At 39.3% G+C, this 23925-nt stretch overlaps 2 protein-coding genes across 6 annotated transcripts in view; both read left to right on the top strand.

Annotated features, from left to right (window-relative positions):
- The window catches only part of c2h7orf57 (chromosome 2 C7orf57 homolog), an 11553-nt gene extending 4786 nt beyond the window's left edge, over nt 1-6767 (top strand). Inside the window, exons 4-8 of one of the 2 annotated variants that reach the window (XM_053229842.1) lie at nt 922-1006; nt 1651-1744; nt 3459-3550; nt 3947-4047; nt 6173-6767. In XM_053229842.1, coding sequence (XP_053085817.1) covers nt 922-1006; nt 1651-1744; nt 3459-3550; nt 3947-4047; nt 6173-6225 — 425 coding nt within the window. In that variant the 3' untranslated portion in view covers nt 6226-6767. Of the gene's footprint in view, nt 1-921; nt 1007-1650; nt 1745-3458; nt 3696-3946; nt 4048-6172 lie in introns of those variants that run through there. The other variant, XM_026933611.3, reaches the window with a different exon arrangement.
- A 2622-nt stretch (nt 6768-9389) lies between these two features.
- The window catches only part of pkp4 (plakophilin 4), a 33668-nt gene continuing 19132 nt past the window's right edge, over nt 9390-23925 (top strand). For 2 of the 4 annotated variants that reach the window (XM_026933615.3, XM_026933614.3), the window contains exons 1-4: nt 9390-9662; nt 17779-17912; nt 20098-20210; nt 22087-22121. In XM_026933615.3, coding sequence (XP_026789416.1) covers nt 17784-17912; nt 20098-20210; nt 22087-22121 — 277 coding nt within the window. In that variant the 5' untranslated portion in view covers nt 9390-9662; nt 17779-17783. The remainder of the gene's footprint in view (nt 9663-17778; nt 17913-20097; nt 20211-22086; nt 22122-23925) is intronic. The other 2 variants (XM_026933617.3, XM_026933616.3) reach the window with 1 other exon arrangement.

Here is a 23925-nt window from a genome sequence, read left to right as displayed (position 1 = left end):
GGGAGCATGAAATGAACAATCAGGGTAAAGTCTGAAAGACAGAAGTGGAAGTTCTTTTGACTCACTTCTTCGTCAATAAAAAATGTAATAATAATAATAATAATAATAATGATAATGATAATAATAATAATAAGCGAGCACTAAATCTTCTCTCAGTTGTGGCGTTTGTTTCCGGTTTACTGTTTATACGGCGCCATTTCTCTTGTCATAATCGAGCTGTTAGTTTTGTGTTGGCTCACTTTCTTTATTTTTTATATTCTTTAATTAATGCCTATAATATAAAGCAACTGGTTTTCACACAGTGTTCTGGATGGTGCTCTTAGTCCTGACCTAGTGAACTAGCATGAGGATGTGTTTTTGATCGAGACTCCAAAGCTCTTCCGTACGTCGCTCTGGATACCGGCGTCTGCTAAACGCCGTAAACGTAACAAAAATAAGCGATTTAAACTCCGCACTGTGTTCCACATATAAAAGTGCGGGAATGAATGCTAATTGTATGATTTGAACTCGATCAGGTTGATGTTTACATTAATTATGCATAAATTTACACACATGCAGGATAACACACAAGTAGGATACGAATGTTTTTCTCAACTTATAAGAGTTTCATGAATACCAAATTTTTTTTTTTTTACTTCAATAATGAAATATTTTCCATTCAGCATGTTCTATATCTCCTCATATTCACCTCTTTAGATTTTTCACCAGCACTCTGTCTTCCATGTTTGTTTTTCTCACTCTCTTACAAACTCGCAACCTGATTGGTCAGGAGATAAAAAGACATTTTTGAGGACAATCGACATTTTTCAGAAAATTTTTTTCATTCCACCAAAATGTCTAGTGTGAAAGCAACCCTAACAGTCCTAGAGTTGAAGGAGTTAATGGTACAATCCTGACTGTTTGATCACGTTTCCGTTCCAGGTTTGTTGTCCCATGACGCTGAGGACACCAGCACCAAATCCATGACGTCCCAACCCTCTGATTCTTCCTCTGGTGATGATCAAAGGTGAGACCAGATTATCAGACGTGTTCACTGTTCTGTCGTACGTCTCTGTGTTTCTTTCCTGCTCTCCCAAAGCCACGTGGTTCCAGCTGAGCAGAATGAAGACGCCGAAAGCAGCGACTTTGCGAGTTGTTGCTGAAACTGTCACCTCAGCCTTCTTCTTTTCCACGCAGGGAAGCTGAAAATGATCTTGCACTGTCTTCATTTTTTTTTTTTTTTAACCCTGAGTTTGAAAAGAAGCTGTAACTACATGATCTTGGCTAGTGATTTTACTTTAATGGCTTGTAACTGTTTGTAGTTAAGCGAGGATGACGGATCAAGTCACATTCCCTCATCTTGATTTGTACTTTCTGTAGAATAAAACACTCCGCGTCATGCTGTTATAGAAAAGTAATCAGCGACGGGGTGGTGTGATGAAGCGTAGTTACAGTTAGCACCCCGAAGTTGCAGCACATCCTGAAGTGTTTTATTCCTCTTATACCACAGCAATTTGCCAACGATTACTTTTTTTTTTATTGATTAAAGAATGAAGTCATAACTTTTATCCAATTATAGTTACGTTTACCGTTATGGACAGCCTTTGAAACAAGTGAGTTCCTGTTATTGTTTATTTTATAGCAGATATAAACAGTGATTTGTGCTTGCAGCCAGAGTAAAGTGTCCTCTCAGAAGCTGGTGGCCCCGTTTGGGACTGATGATTGTTCTGCATGGGACAATGACTCTGGTGCTGGCAAAAACAAGGTGAAACAAAGCACCGCCGCATCAGTGCCGCCGTGCCACTGCATCTCATCTGCGTTAGCCCGGAAACGCTCTCACGCTCTTCTCTTGTTTCCGTGCCATTCATCATCGTTTAGTTTAATTACTGGTGGATCCTTTACGGATTCCGCTTTCACCACCTTATCATTTGAGTTTAGTTTATTTTATTGTATTTTTTTTTTTTTTCCTGTTTAGCCCCTCCCACCACCACCACCACCACCTTACCTCGCAATATAGACACTCTTTTCTCTTTTTTTTTATGTCATAATGTAACTTTAGTTAGAATATAAAGTATTAAAAGAAAAAAGAAAAACAAAAAAGATTTAAAAAGTGGGGCAGAAAAGGAAAAAAAAACCACATTTTGTTTATTTATTACTTGTTCTGGTTTTATTTAGTGTTTTTATTAGAGTTGGCACCGATCCAATACCCAGGATAAGTATCAGACCAATAAAATGGTGTATCAGATAGTTGGAAAAAAAAAAAAAAAGAATGAATTTGATCCGATTCGTAATTCTAATTTAAATTTTATTGATCACGTACACGACTATACACAATAGGACGTGTAGAGAAATGTTTTTTTCCACTGTCCATGACAAAAAAAAGAATTTACATAAAACAGAGAACCGACGTAAACCAGAATTTATTTCGACAGAGGTAGGAAAGGAAAAATATTTTTTTAAAATAGTATAATATATAAAAATATAATATAATCCATTCTGCAAAAAAAATGAAAGAGTATGGCATTGGATTTGGACATTTTTGATATTTTTGAGAGGGAATTTGAAATGTTTACAAATGAAAGAGACATGATTATGTTTTTAATTAGGATTGATTTTATTATAATAATTATACTTTGTTTATTTATATATTTGTTGAGTGATTTTTATGTGAGTTTATAAGAGTTTAACCTTATAAACAAAGCTGCAGTTTTTGTCTTAGTCATGCAGTGTTTCAAAAAATCATTTTAAAGCGTAGGAGGTTTTTAAAGAAAAAAAATTGGACTATTGATATCACGTGAAACTCACGGTTTCAGTATTGGGGGGAAAAAAAAGGTATCATGCCATCTCTGTACATGTCCTTCACATCTATGGAATTTGAATATATATATAATTTATACATATATACATACATACATACATATATTCTTCAAATTTAATAGATTTGGTGTTAACTCCTGATACAAATATCGGTCTGATTGATGAACTTTTACCTTTTTGTCTACAGATAAGGATAATGTATCACTACGATACTATTATTAATACCAGTTTTGTTTTGTTTTTTGTCTTTTTTTGTGGTTTTTTTAGGATAAATGTTTTGGCAGTAAGCTCAGAGGGGTTTAAAATATTAGCCACCACTGCTGTATTAGATTAACGCTAACCCCTGAGGGAGTAATGTGCGTCACTGTAGCGTAATGGGAATCAGTGGAGGTGGACATTTTCTTCCACAGGCATTAGTTCATAATTAGAGCAAATGGAATAATTATCCCTCGTTAAAGCTCGTCTTTTTCTTCTCCCCTTTTCACTTCGGCTGATGATTTCAGTTGCTATTTTAGATTGGTTGTCTTTTTTTTTTTTAAATAAGCATTGTATTTTTAAAGAGCATGTTAAACCCTCCTCACCTCCATCACACTCTTTATTCATAGTCTCATTTTAAAGGAAAGGTGGATGATGGAGTGATAATTTTGTTCTCCCTCGTGCAGAAGTCACCGGTCGGCCAAGCCACTCAGGAGATGCAGAAACTCTTGCTGAGCCCGAAGGAGATCGAGGAGGCCAACAAGTACAAAGATTGTAGGTTCTTCCATGATGATGTTCACAAATCCGGCAAATTTCCCACTTTTTTAATCAGTAAACACAAATATACACTGCCAAGTGAAACAACTTTCCTGTGGTGCAAAACTTACACTTCCAAAAATGTTAAATAATCATCTTCTCACAGGAAATTTCACCCTATCAGTAATCACTCGTGTTTTTTCAAAATGTGAAGCGTTACCGCTGTACAAGTCTCTGTGTATGGGCTGTTACTATAGAAACGATAATGTGCGCTGCGCTGTGGTGTGTGTGTGTGTGTGTGTGTGTGTGTGTGTATATATATATATATATATATATATATATATATATATATATATATATATTTAGTTATGAAATACAAAACAAAAAGTCAGCAGTATTCAATTATTTTCCTTTACAGGTCACATGATAAGAAGGCAATTGCTCCAGTGGACATGTCCAAGCTGTTGAGCTTTGGGTACATGGAGGAGGAAAAGAAGTCTCCTGACGATGACGCCTCAAGTAAGACTTCTGATTCTTACATCAGTGCAGCAGATTCTGATATTTACTCATTATATACTCAATATTTACCCCATATTTCCTCAATATTTACCTCATATTTCCTCAATATTTACCCCTTATTTCCTCAATACTTACCCCATATTTCCTCAATACTTACCCCATATTTCCTCAATACTTACCCCATATTTCCTCAATACTTACCCCATATTTCCTCAATATTTACCCCATATTTCCTCAATATTTACCCCTTATTTCCTCAATACTTACCCCATATTTCCTCAATACTTACCCCATATTTCCTCAATACTTACCCCTTATTTCCTCAATATTTACCCATATTTCCTCAATACTTACCCCATATTTCCTCAATATTTGCCCCATATTTCCTCAATACTTACCCCTTATTTACTCAATATTTACCCCATATTTACTCAATATTTACCCCATATTTCCTCAATATTTACCCCTTATTTCCTTAGTACTTACCCCATATTTCCTCAATACTTACCCCTTATTTCCTCAGTACTTACCCCTTATTTCCTCAATATTTACCCCATATTTCCTCAATACTTACCCCATATTTCCTCAATACTTACCCCATATTTCCTCAATACTTACCCCATATTTCCTCAATACTTACCCCATATTTCCTCAATATTTACCCCATATTTCCTCAATATTTATTCAATATTTGCCCCATATTAAGATAATATTTACCCACAGTTTGACTAATATTTAGCCAGTAGTTACCCAACATATAGCTGATATCTACTCAGTATTTTGGCAATATTTACCCACCATTTAACTGAGATTTACCCAATATATTACAAATATTTACCCGATACTTACCCGACATTTACACAATATTTAATTAATATTTAGCCTAATTAATAGGCTAATTAATATTTAATTAATATTTACTCAGCTGAAATTTCATCCAAAAACTCGAGGCCACTGTGGTGCAGACAGTCCTACATTCTAGGCAAAAACAAATCAGATTTATTTCAGGTAATGCTCTGAAGTGTGTGAGCGTCGTCATGAGTGGTGTTTTGCTCAGCAGTTGTGTCATAGCGAGTGTTTTCCTCCGCGAGCTCTCAGGTCGTACTCGTCTTGCTTTTCTTGTGAACTGCGGAGGTGGATCAGTCAATAACAGCATTAAGAAACACCGGGACTAAAAATAGAAACCGTCTGAGAGTGATGCGCTTACTCAGAAGAACCACTCGTTTACTGGCAACTGCTGATTACAGCTGAACTCACGGCCACGCTGACGACATTTTACACACCGTATATTACACTCCGATCCCAACAGTGTCAGAGTGCGATCTTTTCTCCTTCTGAAGTGCACACAGGGATTATTTCTGTCTGATGTAAGTGAAGAAGTATTGACCCCCTTTAACGGCGTAGTACCGAAGAAAATAAACATAAAACTCACTGAAGGAAAATTTTCAGTTTTACCCAAAAACATACATGGCAAAAGTATTGGCACCCTACAAGATCCGGAAATTAAATACAAAATAATTGCCGTCTTTAAATAATTTGCAGAAACACCTGAGCCATTTTTTTTATTGAAGCTCTCAGACCGTGAGGAGAACTTTATTACAAAATTGTAACGACTTAAAAATCACTGATACCACCTTTAATTTTTTTCAGCTGATATCAGCAGTGAAAAAATAATTTCCTATCGGTCACAGCTGTCTATATTTTAGATACAAACAATCTAGGTTAACAAAGAAGAAGACTCTAGATGCAAGGATCACCACAAACACTGCAGGACATGCTGTTCTAGGAAAATAATCAATAACTGCGTGGTGTGATAAAGCAGAGTTATGTTTCCACCACACGATGAAGTTTATTTTCCTAGAACAGCACGTCACAAAGGGTTTTATTCCTCTTATGCCACAGCGATGTTCCAGCATTAGCAAATTTATATAAATTAAAGAATCACACAGCGTAGTTTTTGTCTGTTTATAGTTACATTTATTGGTCTTTATCAACAGTTACATACATTTATCAATCAGTTTATGTGGAGCGTAATCAACAACAGCTTCTGACCAATCAGATTTGAGAATTCAGAATCGTATAGCCGTATAACTTATAAATGTTACTGTGTTTGTGTGTGTTTCAGGTATGATGTCAGAGCAGGTGAGCACCGTCGCCCCGGAGGAAGAGTTGGAGTAAAAGCGTAGAAATGACACGGAAGCTTCCCTTGGGGCCGTGCAAGTTTCCAGCCCACCATCCTTCTTCCGTTCTTCACCCTATTTATGCAAATTTCCTTTAGTCGTCGTTCTCTTTTAAAATCGTTCGTGTCACGCTTACATATCTAATGGTGCTTGTGATCCTTGAAATGAAATTTAAAACTAAGTGCTATTTGTAAACCTTAATAAGAATCACTCGAAACTCGCAGCACAACGTGAAGCCTTCTAGGTACCGACGCAGCTTTTGGTCCAAAACACAGAAGCTTTTCATTTTAAATACATTTTACTCACTTGCAATATGCCAAGTTATTTATTTACTTCTATTTTATTTTATTTTTGGTTCAGCTGAAAAGAAACCCATGACCAACTCATTGCCAAGCTGCAGCCACCGAAAGACCAGACGTTTATCCGCCACATATCTGCAGACGTGTGCCAAGTCCTCGTCACTGTCACGACAACACTACAAGACGAAACCTGTTTGTGTTCAGAGCTTTCTAAAGGGTTTCAGGGAGCTTGCGATCGTGAATGTGTTGCTATGTTGTTTGACATTGTTTTTCGATGTTATGGTAAATTTAAAAAAATGTTTTTTTTCGTAGATTCAGGTGCAGTAGATGTGCAGAGTACAGAGTTTTAACTCCATAACATTTTTCTGTCTCATTAAATAATGTTTACATTCAATGTTGATGATCGATAGATGAATAAAAGATGCATGTGCATGGAAACCAGGTTGCTCTGGCATCTTTTCTTGGTAGCGCTGCATTGCTCAGAGTGTAAAAGGAAAGCCTGTCTCATGCATGAACCAGCCAGTGGAATTACAGGTGATCCTCAGAAATACGCCCATCTCATGAATATAAAAACAACAGCGATTATATAGTGTGTGATTAAACACAGGGTGATTAAAGACGGAGAAATTATAAGTGATTATACGTAAGTGGGTGATTAGGAAATGTGTGTGCGTAATGGCTACACTCAAGGTTAAATAATTATTCGATGCATTTCCATTAACACGTGCTGTATTGTAATTTACCACTATTGTCAGATTTAGCATGCTGCGCTCCACACAGAGAACACTATCGGGTTTGTCCATCCAGCTGAAAACCTGAAATAAAAAGCCTGAAATTTGAACACAAAAAAGTGGCCGAGGTGGAAAAGTTGTTAGGGAAAGAGATAGGAAAATGAATTTGCTGAATAAATGATGATGGAGCTCAAGTTCAAATCCAGACAACGCCACAGCCATCCATCACCAGGAGGCCAAGACAGCAAAAATGGCCATGCTCTATGGGTGGGAGGGGCATGCACTCACTCTCCCCTGTCAATCACAGCGACACTAGCCAATAGTGAGCTGCTGTGAGCTCATGTATGTGGAAGAGGGCAGATAGCGCTTTCCTCTGAGTGCGTTACGCTGCCCTGGGATTAGGTCTTAGCCAAGACTAAATTAGGGATAAAATGGGAAGGAAGAAGAACACGATGACGTTTCTAAAATAAGATCATTTTTTATATATAAAGCACTTGCTGAATAAAAAAAATGCAGCTCAAATTGCTTTACAAATTATCAGCAAATTGAGGTCAGTTAAAAGGCAACGACTTGAATTTGAGATAGTTATCATGACCATTAGGTGAAAGTTTGAATCTGAGATTCAAGTCCATATAATTGTTAATTAATACTCCATCATCATTTTATTACATTTTTATGATTGCCTTTAACTTACCTCAGTTTTATTCTATTACTGTATATAAATAAAATATAATTACATCTGAGCTGTATTTCATGTCTACAGAAGATGGGAGGAGCTGTGGCTCAACTTTCTCTCTCCCTTCCCCTCTCTCTCTCTCTCTCTCTCTCTCTCTTTCTCTCCGCCCCTCTCTCCTATCTCACTGCACATCAGCACCTTCCAGATGCTTTGTTTTCATTACAGTGCTGCATCAGAGCAGTGTCAGGTTTGCAGTCGGATTAAAGACTTACATTAGCAATAGTACTTTCATAATATTTCATAGTGAAGAAGGAAGGCTAGTTGACTTACACCGTAGATACGCTCGAAGCTCTGTTAGGATTAGTGTCTTCATGGCTCCTACTGCTGTCTGACGTCCATCTTAAATTCACAAGCATGTCACACTGACCAATTTAAATGTACAGATGAGCAAAACAATCACGCTTTTACTTTGTATATTACTTCATCCCTCCAAAATTAATTTCTGGTTACGGAAATGCCAGCACAACACACAACATGCTTCTGAACTGTTTTTAGACGTGAGTGTGACTTACATCAAGTGCAGCACACAGGTGTTGATTTTAACCCACGTTTCAGACCACGTTCAAGCCAGTCGCAGTAGAAACCAGTGTGTGCATATATACAGTGATTTACGGTAACTACCTTCGGATGGCTATGTAACAGATCTGCTGTGAATCCTGTGAATTCTTGTCCGATGCCTTGTTTTTGACACGTGCCATAACGCTTCCATCTGATCAGCCCAACATTATGGACTGCTAAGTACGCGTGCTTCGAGGCAGTAAAGTTCCTACGCTCAAACTTCATGCTCTGTGTACTGCTATCTCTCGGGCTGTCACCTAGTGTGTAAGACGAGGTAGTGAATATCAAAAGGAAATATCCCGATACACCTCAGAGAAGAAAAATTCATCTCAATCCCCTTCTCTGTGCAGTGATGCAAATATGCTTCAGCTCAGAAGCTTGGGGAAAAAGACACTTGAAGAAACGTCTTATTGGGGGACAGGACTTTGTCCAGAAGTGGTGTATGTCCAGAAGTGTTTTATTCCTCTTATTCAACAACAATTTGCCAACGCTAACAATTTTTTTTTATTTATTAAAGAACAAGAACTCATATGGCAGGGGGGTGCAGGGTGGTGGTGGTAGCATCCTCAGAGTCTCCGGTTTGATCCTGAGTTGGGTTACTGTGTGTGTGTGTGTGTGTGTGTGTGTGTGTGTGTGGGTTTCTTCCAGGTTCTCCGGTTCGCACCCATGCCAGCGGGTGGATTGGCTACTTTAAATTGCCTCTAGGTGTTTGTGTGTGTGTGTGTGATGCGCTGTTATGTATTGGCACCCCATCCCACCTCGCGCCCAGTGTTTGGGACAGATCCACCGGAACCCCGACCAGGACAAAACACTGACTGAAGATGAATAAATACATATAGGTGGTGTTCATTCTTTTGGGACGTTTTGTCCTTCCATAATGTTTTCACACCTTCCACACCGAGTGTTGGCTCTTATGGCCTTCCACAACGAGCATCTTCTCGGAGCGCCTACGTCACGCGGCGGAGCAGCTCCTACCGGTGGAAAGCGCGCAGGACGGAGCGCGTTAAACCCCAACACGGCCTCCATTTAGCATCAGATCTCCCCCGAGCAGGAATGGAAACATATCGCGCATCCTGGATCGGACGCATCGCGGATAGTGTGCACTGAGGAGGTAAGAGCCTGGTGTTGCTCTCATTTCCTGAGCAGAAGCCATGTGTCCATCTCAGCCTCCACTCACTGGGATGTCAGTGCGGCTCGTGAGAAATTGCAGTGGATGGAAATTGGGTGAATTCCTGCAACAACAAAAAAAATGCTGCACCGACGCGCTTTTTCTCCTTTTGCGCCGTCACTCATTTCCCATTTCAATCACGACGACGCGCCGCGCATCCTTCCTTCCTTTCTCTCTCTCTCTCTCTCTCTCTCTCTCTCTCCATGGACGTGCCTGAATCATTTTATTATTTGTTTTCCACCACAAAGATGCTTCTCTCATGTGCTCACCGTGGCACCATGGTGCTGGTTCGGTCCAGCTCGGGTTCAGGCAGGTGAATCTCACATCCACATCCACATCTCCATCCACCATCATCCATCATCCATCATCCTCTTGCTAATCTCACATCACGGACACATGTCTGTGGATTGAAACCGGAGAGGAAACACCTGATCCTTATTAGGATTGATCCTGAATCGGATGCATGGATGATTGGCATTGACCACATCCTGCAGCTCGGCATCCTGCAGCTCGGCATCCTGCAGCTCTCCAGTCCCATCGCTGCTCCTGCAGGCCGGTGTTCTTCACCTGGAGGAGGATGGCTCTGGAAGATTAGACTGACCTTCATGCAGAAAGATCCTGTTCACTTTAAGACTTTAAGAGTACTGTTTGTCACAGTGTACGAGATCCGAATAAAATCTCGTCCAAATTCTTTAGCAGGATCTTTTTGTGATAACAAGACGTGCGTTCTCCATGTCAGATTATACGATGAAGATCCTGTAACGAAAGCCCTGTCATTAAAGAAAATAACCACGTCCTGCTTACGTCATCAGTCCAGAAATTGTTCACGCAGAAAACGTTAAAATAAACACGAACATTCTTCAAAGTGAGTTTAATATGGAGGTTTTTCTGTCCATTAGCAATGTTTTGTTTATGTCTCGCCATCGCCATTACCGTAGCCGTCCTGTGAGTTCGCCGTCCTCCTACTGGTGGTGACTTTTAGATGATTTTAATCAGAAAATCATCTGTCTTTGGTCACAATGGCACTAAACTCAATCTCATAGCCAAAGATTTCTTTTACGATGTGTGTTTTTGTCTGCGACAGAAAAATCAGGCAAAAAAAAAAATCTTAGCAGAAGCAGCGAAAAAACACTTAAAAACAGAGAACTAAACAAAATGTTATATCTATTTTTAATTAAATCCATCGTCTTGACTGACTGCAAACCCCCCTCTCCTTATTGGGAACTATTTATAGTCGGGTTGGAAAGCGTTATATAAAATGTCATGCATGTACATCGCTAAAATTAGCACTTCCTTTATTTTGGATTTTCAGTGCTGCAGTATGGAGGAGATCAGCACAGCCTGAGCATTTGTGCTATTCCAAAGTTCACCAAAATTGAACCTGATGAGAAGTTAACCAAATGAAATTTCTTCACATCGGATGCCTGCGATGCTTCAAATTCCATCGGAATGAAAGTTGCTCGGACAAGAAGCTAGCGTGATTAGCCTTGAGACTGCTCCTCTTCTGAAAAGCTGCCTCATGGGATGTTAGTACTCTGCTTTAAGGTTTTGCTCGGCAGCTGTTGAAGTAACTAAAGAATTTGATTTAAAATAACGTGAAATAAGAACACCAAAGTTCTTCTAGTATAGTGTGTCCACTCGGCGGCCATCTTGGAGACGATCCTGGGCAGTGTTTTTCAGTCCTACAAGACCAGGTCCCTGTCTACTTGACTTGAATGAGAACCATAAATCAGAAATGGATCAACCAGAAGATATTTCAAACACAGATTAGAAATGACTGCAAAAATTTTACAAAACTGGTGTAAATAAAGTGGTTTAGGCGTTTTCTGGTGACGTCTTCATTCTGATGGCGTGTCCATGCCATGTTTTTGTCACTCATCAATAACGATATTGATACCAAAATGATTACATACTTAGTATTAATCAATCAAGGCGTAATGGAACATTTTATTTAGCTGTGTTTATGTTGATTGCTGTCGTGTTCTGCTAGCGACGAATTCCTTGTCTTGAGTTTGGCATTGAAGTTGTTCTGAAGTTTAAAGAGCATTTTTGTTTAAGTTTAAACAGAGCATCATCAGCAAGCGTAGCCGTTAAAAATGAGCGCAAATTGCCATGAATTTCACCTTCACTCGCAGGCAAAGTGTGAAGGAAGCTCACGTGTGTCAGTGCTCAGTGCTCGCTGAACTGAAGTGCTCTCGTTCAGGACTGTTACTCTGCACACTCCGCGCTCTTTTATTCACAGCACAAGAGGTTTCAAGAGGTTTAATCAGGTTATGTGTATTGTAGGAATAAGCTGTAGTTTATAGTCTTGATATGTTCACCGAGCACAGTTTGCGGTCTGCGGTCAGTTCGCGGTCTCTGTTTGTTATCATTAATAATCGTGAATTAATACCTCCAGATTGCTGTCATTACATTTACAAATTATTTACGAGTGAGTGAGTATGGTATCAGATGGAATACTAACATCAGTATCATTGCAACACTAGTCTTAACCAATGAGATGATTGTTTTTTCTTACAGGAGGGGAGGGACTTGCGTAATACAACCGCCATGTTAAGTGTTACACGACAATTATTTGTATTTTAAGCAACAAAACATTCAAACATACCTTATTCACGAGCTCTGCACTTAGTAGTGTTATATTAAATGCACCTACACTGACCAGAGTGTCATATTTGCATAAACGGATATTATTTGCATGATCGTAGGTCAAGGCGATATCTCTTATCTATTATGCAAAGCATGTGGAGAGAAAAAAAACGTTACTTGCATTCCTTACATTACTGTCATTCTCCCTCCTGTGTTGCATGACAACACCAACGCCACCATCTGCGAAGGCTAAGGCAAACACCAAACACACACCTCTGTGCAGATGGGCCTTCGCCATGGTAACTTTACACACAGAGTTTGTCAGGCTCGAGTTTGTAGATGGCAGATTGGAGCTTTCGGCCCACAGCAGAAGGAACGCTTGCGTCTGCCATTCTCCCCATCCAATTAAAACATATCCAGTTCCATCCTTGGCGAGTTTGGACCGTAGACAGCAGATGGCACAGCTGGGGATCAAAACCGAGTCTGAGTTCTAGGGGTTCACTTCTGCACCAAAATGCTTTAAAGCTCCTTTTTAGAATTGATCATGGAAAAAAACTATTCAGAAATTACGTGTGATTTTTAATTGCTGGTGAGAAAGAGACTGACGCACACATGCGCGCATGTCCTTATGAAAAACCTACACACATTTCACCTTTTTCACAGGATTATGTGAGTAATGTGTGTATTTCACCATGGTTTGAGTGAAACCTTGTAAACATCTACGTCAGCATTCTCACATCTCAGAAATGCAACACAACAAGGTGTGATTTTTGTGACGAATTTCCTAAATCGAGTAAATACAAAAAGACATGTAAGAATATAACACCCATGTCATGCTGTTCTAGGAAAATAATCAACGACGGGGTGGTGTGATGAAGCAGAGTTACTGTCACCACCACGTAATGAAGTGTTTCATTCCTCTTATACCACAGCAATTTTCCAACATTAACAATTTCTATTTATTTATTTATCTATCAAAGAATATGTCATACTTTTATCCATTTGTAGTTATGTTTAATGTTGTGGAACTTCCATGAAACAGGCTAGTTCCTGTTATCACTTACGTTATAGCAGCTATAAACAGTCTTTCCCTCACCAGCCTCTCTTTTTTCTCTCTCTTGAAGTTAATAAGGCAGAAAAAATGCGGCTTGGGAAACGGCAAAGCGTAAACTCGGCTGTCCTGAAGATGATAAAAGTTACAGCTTTACCTCTGACACTGGAGACTCCTTCCGTAAATGTTACATAAACATCTCCTTCAATATATCAACATATGTAAGTTGTTACTATAGAAACGATAACAAAGAAGTTATAAAGCCTGACGATACCTAGTGAGAAATGTGTATCACGATGTAAATATATTGCAATATTGATATGTGTTGATTTTTTGTAGATAAAAAATACAATTCTACATTTTCTAAAGTTATCGCTCTTAAATGCAATAGGATGTAACTTCGTCCTAAAAATCTACATTTCCTGTATATAACGTACAGAAAGCTGCGTTAGAGCCGCCTGAACACTCAACCTTTCAACGATTTTCTGTAACCAGATCCTCTTCCGTGGCAGCGGCTGCATTCACCCTTCAGTCTTGTGTCCTTCTCCATCGCAATTTAATCTGGTTCATCACGATGGAGGTGCAGAATGCGGTTTGTGTGTTTCTAGCGTAGCCCATATTTACACGGGATTCGTTTATTCATACTGACGCCTGTAATAAAAGATTTGTTTTCTTAGTGGGAAAGCAGCTTCTTTTGCCTTTATTTCATCCTTCCTTCTGAAGAGAGGAGGATAAATTGTAATGTATTTGAGTGCTATTTTCCCACGGGGGTGTAAACTTTTGCACGTTTGAGCTGTGAAAGTGTGTGAGAGGTCAGACAGAGGGACGGTTTGTGTTTGTGGTGAGAGTCGAGTTCTTCTTCATTAAATAACGGCACTGAGAAGAAGAAGATCAGACTGAGAGAGGCCTGAGGGGAGAGCTGGCACGCGCCATCACATGACTTTCAGAAAGTTCACTCCTTCTTTGTTTCTTTCTTTTTCTCCTCTTCTTTCCTCTGCAGATAGCTTTTTTATTTCCTCTTCCCTCTTTTTGGTCCTCTCACCTTTTACTCCCTCATCCATTGTACCTGACTCTCTTCTCTTCTCCTTCATCTTCTCCTTCATCTTCGTTCATATCCTCTTTCCTTCTTCCTGTCCAGTTTCCTTTCATATCCCTTCAATCTTTTCATCTCCTCCTACCCTCGCATCTTTCCTCTTTTCGTGCTTCCTTTTGTCTTTCATTTCCTCTCTTCTTCTTTTCTCTCTCATCTTCCCTCTCTACCTTTCTTCTAACCCATCTTCTTTTCCTTTCATTCCTCTCCTCTCCTCTCATCACATCCTTCCTCTTTTCGCATGTCCTTTTGTCTTTTCTCTCCTCTCTCATTTCATAATTTTCTCTTCTCTTCTCCAGTTTCCTTTCCTATCTCTTCTGCTTTTCCTGTCCTCCCACCCTTCTCATCTTTCCTCTTTCTCTCCTACTTTTGTCTTTCCTCTCTTCTTCTCTTTTCTCCCATCTTCCCTCTCTTTTCTCTTTTCACTCTGCTTTTTGTCTTTCCTCTCTTTCTTTCTTATATCATTTTATTTCAGCTCAGCTCATTCTCTTCTCTTCTCTTCTCTTGATCTCCTCTTTTCTTCTTTCCTTTTCTCTCCTCGCCTCTCATATCCTCATCTCTCCTTTCTCATTCATCTCTTCTCCCCTTCTCTCCCCTTCTCTCCTCTCCTCTCTTCTCTTTTGCTTTCCTCTATTCTCCTCTCCTCTCTTCTCCCCTCCTCTTTCTCACTTCTCTTCTCCCCTTCTCTCCTCTCCTCTCTTCTCCCCTCCTCTTTCTCACTTCTCTTCTCCCCTTCTCTCCTCTCTCCTTCTCTTCTCTTCTCCTCTCCTCTCTTTTCCAATCCCCTCCTCTCCTCTCCTCTCCTCTCCTCTGTTCTCTTCTCCTCTCTGCTCCTCTCCTCTCCTCTCCTCTCCTCTCCTCTCCTCTCTTCTCTTCTCCTCTCCTCTCCTCTCCTCTCCCCTTCTCTTCTCCTCTCCCCTCCTCTCCTCTCCTCTCCCCTTCTCTCCCCTCCTCTCCTCTCTTCTCTTCTCTCCTCTCCTCTCCTCTCCCCTCCTCTCCTCTCCTCTCCTCTCCTCTCCTCTCCTCTCCTCTCCTCTCCCCTTCTCTTCTCCTCTCCCCTCCTCTCCTCTCCTCTCCTCTCCTCTCCCCTTCTCTTCTCCTCTCCTCTCCTCACCCCTCCTCTCCTCTCCTCTCCTCTCCCCTTCTCTTCTCCTCTCCCCTCCTCTCCTCTCCTCTCCTCTCCCCTTCTCTCCCCTCCTCTCCCCTCCTCTCCTCTCCTCTCCCCTTCTCTCCCCTCCTCTCCTCTCCTCTCTTCTCTTCTCTTCTCTTCTCTCCCCTCCTCTCCTCTCCTCTCCTCTCCTCTCCTCTCCTCTCCTCTCCTCTCCTCTCCTCTCCCCTTCTCTCCTCTCCTCTCCTCTCCTCTGCAGCGCAGTGGTTTATGAAGGCTTTAATGACTTGTAAATGGATTTTAGTTTTGTTAAAGCTAACTGGGTGGGTGGCAGGCTTTATGAAGCTCTTGCGTTTTAGACAGATTTATATTGTCAGGATGTGGATTTATTACAGCGGTTGGCAGACGCTCTTATTCAGAAGTGAAATACTTTTTGCCTACTTGGACAACGAAGTCTTATACAAGGACAGAGAGATATTCAGGGTGTACAGGGAGCCTCAAAGAGCGGGATGAAATTTAATTTAGATCTGAGGTGATTCAGGTTGTGTGTGTGTGTGTGTGTGTGTGTGTATGTCTGTGTGTGTCTCTGTGTCTGTGTGTCTCTGTGTGTATGCAGTGAAACAGTTTTTGTAGTCTATATAGCACATTAGATTATGTAGACATATTAATCATGTTCCTTTTCCGCTGGTGGAAGATATGTACTGTATGTTTATATAGGTGTGTGTGTGTGAGAGTGTGTGTGTGTGTGTTTGTGTGTGAGTTCAACAGCCAAAGATGTGTGTTTAACGACTTATTAACTGGCTTCTCTCAGATTCTAATGGGTTTCTAATGATGCTTTATTAAAAGCAGGTGCACTTTCAGGGTAAAACAGTTCATGCTCTTTGTTTAAGCTTTTCTAATTAGATCTAGATTCATTTTCTAACAAAATAAAGAAATTCTCAAATCGCATACACTAACTTTAGTGATTTTTCAGCCCATTGCTCGAGATATAATATCAGGTGTTCAAAAAGACAGTCACAAACTCGTACATTATTCTATAAGCTTTATGAGTAATGCATAACTGAACTCAACTGAGAAATAAAAATCACACATAGTACTGTATATAAATAAAAATTAAATATAAAAAGGAAAAATGAAAGGGAAGAGGCTTGTAGCAGATAACAGACAGTACTAAAGAAACTAATATTTTTTATGCATAAATATAATTTTAAGTAGTGCAGGTTTTTTTAAAAAAAAACTCACTCAAAAAAACTCAAAAATCACTTACATTGTAAATATAATAAAGTATAAATATAAATCAATCCAAAAACAAAAACCAGTCAATCTCTGTATGTAAATATTTCCAGTTCCAAAACTACATTTCTTTTCCAAATCCAATTCCAATCAGGATCCGATATCCGATCTCTTTTCTCCAATATCCGATCCGTCATTTTTTTTGCTGGTAGCGAGTTGACACTGATACAGGGTCTCACATCACTGCTAATTTTGAGTCAAATATTATGTTTTTTAAGGACAACAATTTGTTCAGGAGCATCGATCACTTTGTTACACATTTCAAAATACTGTAATAAAACGAGAGAAAACACTAGAATTAAAAGAAAAGGCAAGTCTTAGTTTGTTTGCTTGAAAGAAAAATACAGTTTTATATCATATTTTTGAAGGGTGCCAATAATTCTGCAGGTGACTGTACAGAAACATATAGGATTTCAGTTATGAAAGGCAAGATGAGCAGCATGTGTTAGGAGAGTGTGGATCTGTGTGTGTGTGCGTGTGTGTGTGTGTGTGTGTGTCATTCTGGTTATTTTTCCCTTCTGTCGAGCGCGACGGGGTCTGGAGGGGAAACAGGTTGTGTTGTGGTGGTTTCACCTGCTGGGCTGTTGGACGACACGCCGAACACATTTCCCCTTCACGTCCTCGTTTTCTGGAACACGCAGCTATGCTGTATGCTGAGGATTGCTAGGAGCGAAGGCCTGCAGAGCGTCACTCACACACACACACACGCACACACACACACACAGGTCCGAGCTCTCAGCTGATGGCGAGTTGGAATTGGCTTTAGTGCCAGAAATGGTATAATTGAAACAGCTGACAGGTTATTATGGATTTTGAGATGAAGCCCTTATTGTGAAGCTGGTGATTAATAATATCTCAGTGGGACATTCACAATGTGTCTATGTGTGTGTGTGTGTGTGTGTGTGTCTGTGTGTGTGTACGTGTATAGGGGCGATGCCTACTCCTGAGCCGGGGCCTGCTGCAGAGGAGGAGGAGGTGCAGAGCTGTGAGGAAGGAGCCAGCGCCAACAAGATAGAGATGGAAAGCACCACCACCAACATCCTGGCCTCTGTCAAAGAGCAGGTATGAACACACACACACACATACACACACACACACACACACTCTTTTCGTATATTTCTCAGTAACACCTTACCTTCAGGTTCCATTAACAGACATTATTTAACACAATAGTTAACAACCGTGAGCTTCACAACCATGTGCTTCAGCATTAATACACCATCAGTGACACGTAAAAAAATTAACACTTGTATTAATTGATGACTTTTAAGGATCAATCAATAATAATCAACACCTGCCTTAACTACAGAGGAAAGAGTAAAACATGAACAAACCAAACACACACAACAGAAAAACTAAAAACACAACAGCAAAATCAGAAACTCATTAAAGTTAACTCAAAATGCAAAACACAGGCCCTTAAACATCACATGCCCCGCCCCTTTAATATTATGGACTATTTTGTATGCATTCATTACATAAAATGTTTTGTTTCGCACTTTACATTACCACTTCTCACTTTTCATATTCATATATGTTTTGAACATAAAGCAGGGAATAACCTCGCACTCTTCTGTCTAATCATCTTTAAACATTCTGTTTTTATCGTCAACGAGCCATGTTATAGAGTTCACTAATCAGACCAGAGAGAGCAAATGAAATGAATGACACTTAATTCTGATTGTCCTTAATGTAATTTTTCATTTTAATGCTCATGTAATTGTTGTCCTTTACTTGACTTGTGCAGATCAACGTCTATGTATCTGCGTTAAAATCTCGTTGGTTTTTCTTCTATTGATGGATGATGGAGGGATTTTTACAAACGTGGAACCTGATTTTTATTGAGAAGCAGCAATTTTAACTCAAAAGTAATTTTTTTTAGAGGACAACAGTTATTACAGTGTAGAAGTTGTTAGCTAAAGTACGCTGTTCGCTTCGCTAAAATACTTCGTTCTGCTAAAATACTTCGTTCTGCTAAAATACTTCGCTCTGCTAATAAAACGCATCTGACAGTTGCTTCAAATGCATCCAGTTTTCCTATAAAGCTTTAAAGCAGATGTCCAGGCTGGGCAATATAATGATATAATATCGATATCATGATAAATTATGTCACGAATCACTTTTCACAGGTGTTTGATATCTAACTCTAGTATTTTTAACAGCAGTTACAAGCTGTGATTGGAAGCAGCAGATCTGATTGTCATAACTTTTTCGTAGTATTTATTGTTTGTTTCGTTTAATGCAACGCTACTGTTTTGCTGGTAGTGGTTTAGCGAACCTGTATATCGTGATGCATATTGAGTATCGTGATATGATATATTTGTCATATTGCCCAGCCCTAATAGACATTATCTGTGCTGTTTATCAGCGTTTTTTTTCCCTCCAAAACAAATAATTGCACTGAACATAACCACCTCGTGTGATTTTATCGGACAGCCAGTATATCATTCAGACCCTAGCTTAGATGCAGTCAATGAAAAGTCATTAAAAATCTTTCATAAAAACAGCAACATCATTGTGTGCGTGCGTGTGTGTGTGTGTGTGTGTGTGTGTGTGTGTGTGGTTCAAGCGCGTGTATGCCCTGAATCCAGTCCACAAGACAGGCTTTGTCACGGCGAGCACTGAGCCGAATGGTGGAGACTTGTTGTGACAGGCAGCTCGCAGCACAAACAAATCAGACGCACATCAGCGTGACTTCTCACGTTTTATCTCACATCAGCGTGACTTCTCACGTTTTATTCTACGCAGAAACACATTTTTTCACGTATTTTATTTCTCTGTTACTTCTCTACTAGAACCTGGTCCTAACGAGGAAAGCAAAAGTGCAGTGGTTAAACGAAACACAAGAAATTATTTTCAATGGCGTACCTGTCTTCTCTGTGTGTGTGTGTCTGTGTGTGTGTGTCTGTGTGTGTGTGTGTGCGTGTGTGTGGGTCTCAAGCAGCTGCATTAATGAGCTGTTTTCTGAGAGGCACACACAGCACAGTTGTCGCAACTGCAGCACACACACACACACACACACACACACACACACACACACAGGAGAGGAGGCAGAGGACAGCCACAGAGCCTGTGAGACAGCAAGGGTCAGGACAGTATCATCAGCAGGACTCTGTATAAAACTTTGGCTTCACTGAACTTGTGACAAGGACACACAATGAATCCCTAAAAAAGGTTTTAAAAAATCCATAAATTCCGCTTTTAGCAAACTTTTTTGTGTGTTTGTCGCCTTTACACTTTGGCGTAGGAGCTCCAGTTTGAACGTCTGACCAGAGAGCTTGAGGTGGAGAGGCAGATCGTGGCCAATCAGCTGGAGCGATGCAGGTTGGGGGCGGAGTCTCCAGGTGCTGCCAGTGACAGGTATGTCATCGTTTCTAATATAAAACATTGTACTGCTTTATGACCACAACCTTCGTGAAGGTTCCCTTAACTAACTGGATTAACTTTAGCAGCTCTGACAGAAGCGCGGCTGCAAATCCCAGGTTTACATTAATGTATGTGTCCTGATACGTTATCGTTTCTATAGTAACAGTTCATTCACAGGTTAAAAGACTTGCATAATCATTGATATGGTGCCGTTTTCTGTAAGAAGATGTTTATCTAACATTTATGGAAGGAGTCTCCAGTGTCAGCACTTTGTAACAGTCAGAGGTAAAGCTGTAACGTTACGTTTTCCGACATCTTCAGGACAGAAGAGTTTACGCTTCCTGGTTTCTCGCTATAGAACTGTTATATTGTTAATTAATAACAAGACCTAACTTGTTTTGTTAACATTCCACAACAATAAACGTAACTATAAATGGCTAAAAATGTGGTGTGTCATTCTTTAATAAATAAAAAAAACTGTAATAATTGATAGATTCGTGTGGTATAAGACATAAAAAGACTTCAGGACATAATAATATCAACTTTATTTCAACATTATCAGCTTCATAATAATGTCAGCTTTGGGATGATAACAGTAACGCTGCTTCAGTGTTGATTATTGTTGATTATTTTCTTCTAACAGCATGACCCTAAGTGTTTTATTCCTCACTTATAAATGTATCATACCTTAACTCTTTTTGCTTTTGTGATACTCTAAAGCTAACGTTTGCTCTGTCTATGCCTGTGCAAAATTCAAGCCTTATTAATATTCAATTGCATTCAAATAGTAAGCATTTTAAATAAAAATAATAAAATAATGAAAAAAAAAATCAAAAGCGTCAAGAGTTCAGTAACCATACAAAAAACCCCAGGCTTCATATATTAGCATTAGAGATATCTGGCACTGATGCAGAATCTTTCAAGGGAAAATCATGTGGCATTGAATCGATTATTTTTCACATCCCTGCTTAAGCACATTTAGTCTCCCGTAATGTACGTAATAATAATTTTTAAAAAAAAATGTTTTCTCAGTATGTGCAGTGAGCCAGTGAATTGAGGTGGTTTGGCTGTGATAGAGTGGCAGTTTAAATGTTGAGTTTGTTCAGTCATGTGATAATCAGCAATAAAACTGCTAGTGCTGAAAGTACTTAGCGTTTGTCAGTAGAAGTTTGAGCGCTGTGGGTGTGTGTGTGTGTGTGTGTGTGTGTCCGCTCAGCATGGGGTCAGTGAGATGCTGAATGTTTTTTCAGGTGTTCCCAGGGTGGTGTGTGTGTGTCTCCATATGGATGTCTTCATACTGTTACACACCCTGCCCTTTGACCCTTGATTACTCGAGCCCTTTTGCGTTTGTTGTTCCGTGGCTGGTAGAGTCGTACCCCGGCGGCCCACACTAACAGACGCTCGTCTCGTCTCTGCCATTTTAGACGGTGACATCTGTGCGCTTTCGTTTATTCAGACACAACCACTCTCTTTACATAAATAACACACCCTTATTTCTTTTTCTTCTTGTTTACTGTTTGTTAGTAGTTAATTTGTTCAATGAGAAATAAAACACTCTGTGTTGCACTGTATTAGAAAAATCATCAACAACTGGGTGGTGTAATGAAGCAGAGTTACTGTTACAGTTGATTATTTTCCCATAACAGCACAAATTGTTTTATTCCTCTTATACCACAGCAATTTGCCAATGATTACATTTATTTTTAAATTAAATAATGTCACATCGTACTTTTTGTCTACTTCCATTTACATTTAATGTTATGGAATATCCAAGAGACAGTTTCATTCCCAGTGATCACCAGGTCTGCCACATGGTGACTGGTTAAAGTTGAGATAAAGTTAAAGGTTTTTTTTTCTTCCTTTTCTTCAGTTCCTCTGAGAAGTCTCTGCTGTGGAGGTCAGCAGGTAAGACTCTTGGTACTCAGTTCACGCCTTTTCAATGGTACACTAAACAAAAATGTTGATTCAGAGCCTTGATGGATGACAAGCGATTGTTAAAGGTAGTGTGTTGAGAATGTTAAACAGTCACAGCGAACCACTGAAAGATCGCAGTGATCCCTGAGATGGAGGAGTTGTACAAGTCATGTGACGCACAGTGAGCCAGCAACTTACCAACAACAAAGAACATACAGTATAATGCACTATTCTGTATGTAGAGTATTGTGTATTATACAGAGAGTACAGCAAAATGTATGTATATTATAGTGCAGTATTTGTACAGTATAGTGCAGTTTACAAAATAGTGTAGTATGCAGTATCCACAGTATAGCTCAGTATATGTATATTATAGAGCAATATATTTACAGTATAGTGTAGTATATGTAGAGTATATCACAGAAATTGTAGAGTATAGAGCAATATATTTATATTATAGAGAATAGCACAGTACATGTAGAGGATAGTGCAGCATTTGTAAAGTACTGTGCATTATATGTAGAGTATAGTGTAGGATATTTACAGTATAGTGCAGTATATTTATATTATAGAGAATAGCTCAGTACATGTAGAGGATAGTGCAGTATTTGTACAGTATTTTGCATTATATGTAGAGTATAGTGTAGGATATTTACAGTATAGTGTAGTATATGTAGAGTATATCACAGAAAATATAGAGTATAGTGCTATATATTTATATTATAGAGAATAGCGCAGTACATGTAGAGGATAGTGCAGTATTTGTACAGTATTGTGCATTATATGTAGAGTATAGTGTAGGATATTTACAGTATAGTGTAGTATATGTAGAGTATATCACAGAAAATATAGAGTATAGTGCAGTATATTTATATTATAGAGAATAGCGCAGTACATGTAGAGGATAGTGCAGTATTTGTACAGTATTGTGCATTATATGTAGAGTATAGTGTAGGATATTTACAGTATAGTGTAGTATATGTAGAGTATATCACAGAAAATATAGAGTATAGTGCTATATATTTATATTATAGAGAATAGCGCAGTACATGTACAGGATAGTGCAGTATTTGTACAGTATTGTGCATTATATGTAGAGTATAGTGTAGGATATTTTCAGTATAGTGTAGTATATGTAGAGTATATCACAGAAAATATATACAGTATAGTGCAATATATTTATAATATAGGGAATAGCACATGTAGAGGATAATGCAGTATATGGACAGTACAGTGCAGCATATGTAGAAGGCAACACACTACATTGTAATTCTAACAACAATTTACATCAATCATCCTGTTCAAAAGTTTACATCCCCCTGGCTCTTAATGTAGTGTGTTGCCTTCTTGAGCATCAGTGAATGTTTGCACCTTTTGTAATAGTTGTGTATGAGTCCCTCAGTTGTCCTCAGTGTGAAAAGATGGATCTCAAAATCATATAGCCACTGTTGGAGAGGGGTCAAATATGCAAAAGATGCTGGAAAACCAAATAATGTGCAGGACCTGGAGGATTTTTCTGAAGAACAGCGGGCAGTTTAACTGCTCAGGACAGTAGATGTAGTGTTTAGTGCAGTAGATAGAGAGGATAGTGCAGTAGATAGTAGATATGGAGGATAGTGCAGTAGATAGAGAGTATAGTGCACTAGACAGTAGATGTAGAGTATAGCGCAGTAGATAGTAGATGTAGAGTATAGCGCAGTAGATAGTAGATGTAGAGTATAGCACAGTAGATAGTAGATGTGTAGTGCAGTAGATAGTAGAAGTACAGTGCAGTAGATAGTAGATGTAGAGTATA

Source organism: Pangasianodon hypophthalmus, chromosome 2 (assembly GCF_027358585.1).
Source record: "Pangasianodon hypophthalmus isolate fPanHyp1 chromosome 2, fPanHyp1.pri, whole genome shotgun sequence".
Taxonomy (NCBI): domain Eukaryota; kingdom Metazoa; phylum Chordata; class Actinopteri; order Siluriformes; family Pangasiidae; genus Pangasianodon; species Pangasianodon hypophthalmus.
The sequence above is the reverse complement of the archived record's forward strand: the minus strand, read 5'-3'. Positions and strand labels throughout refer to the sequence as shown.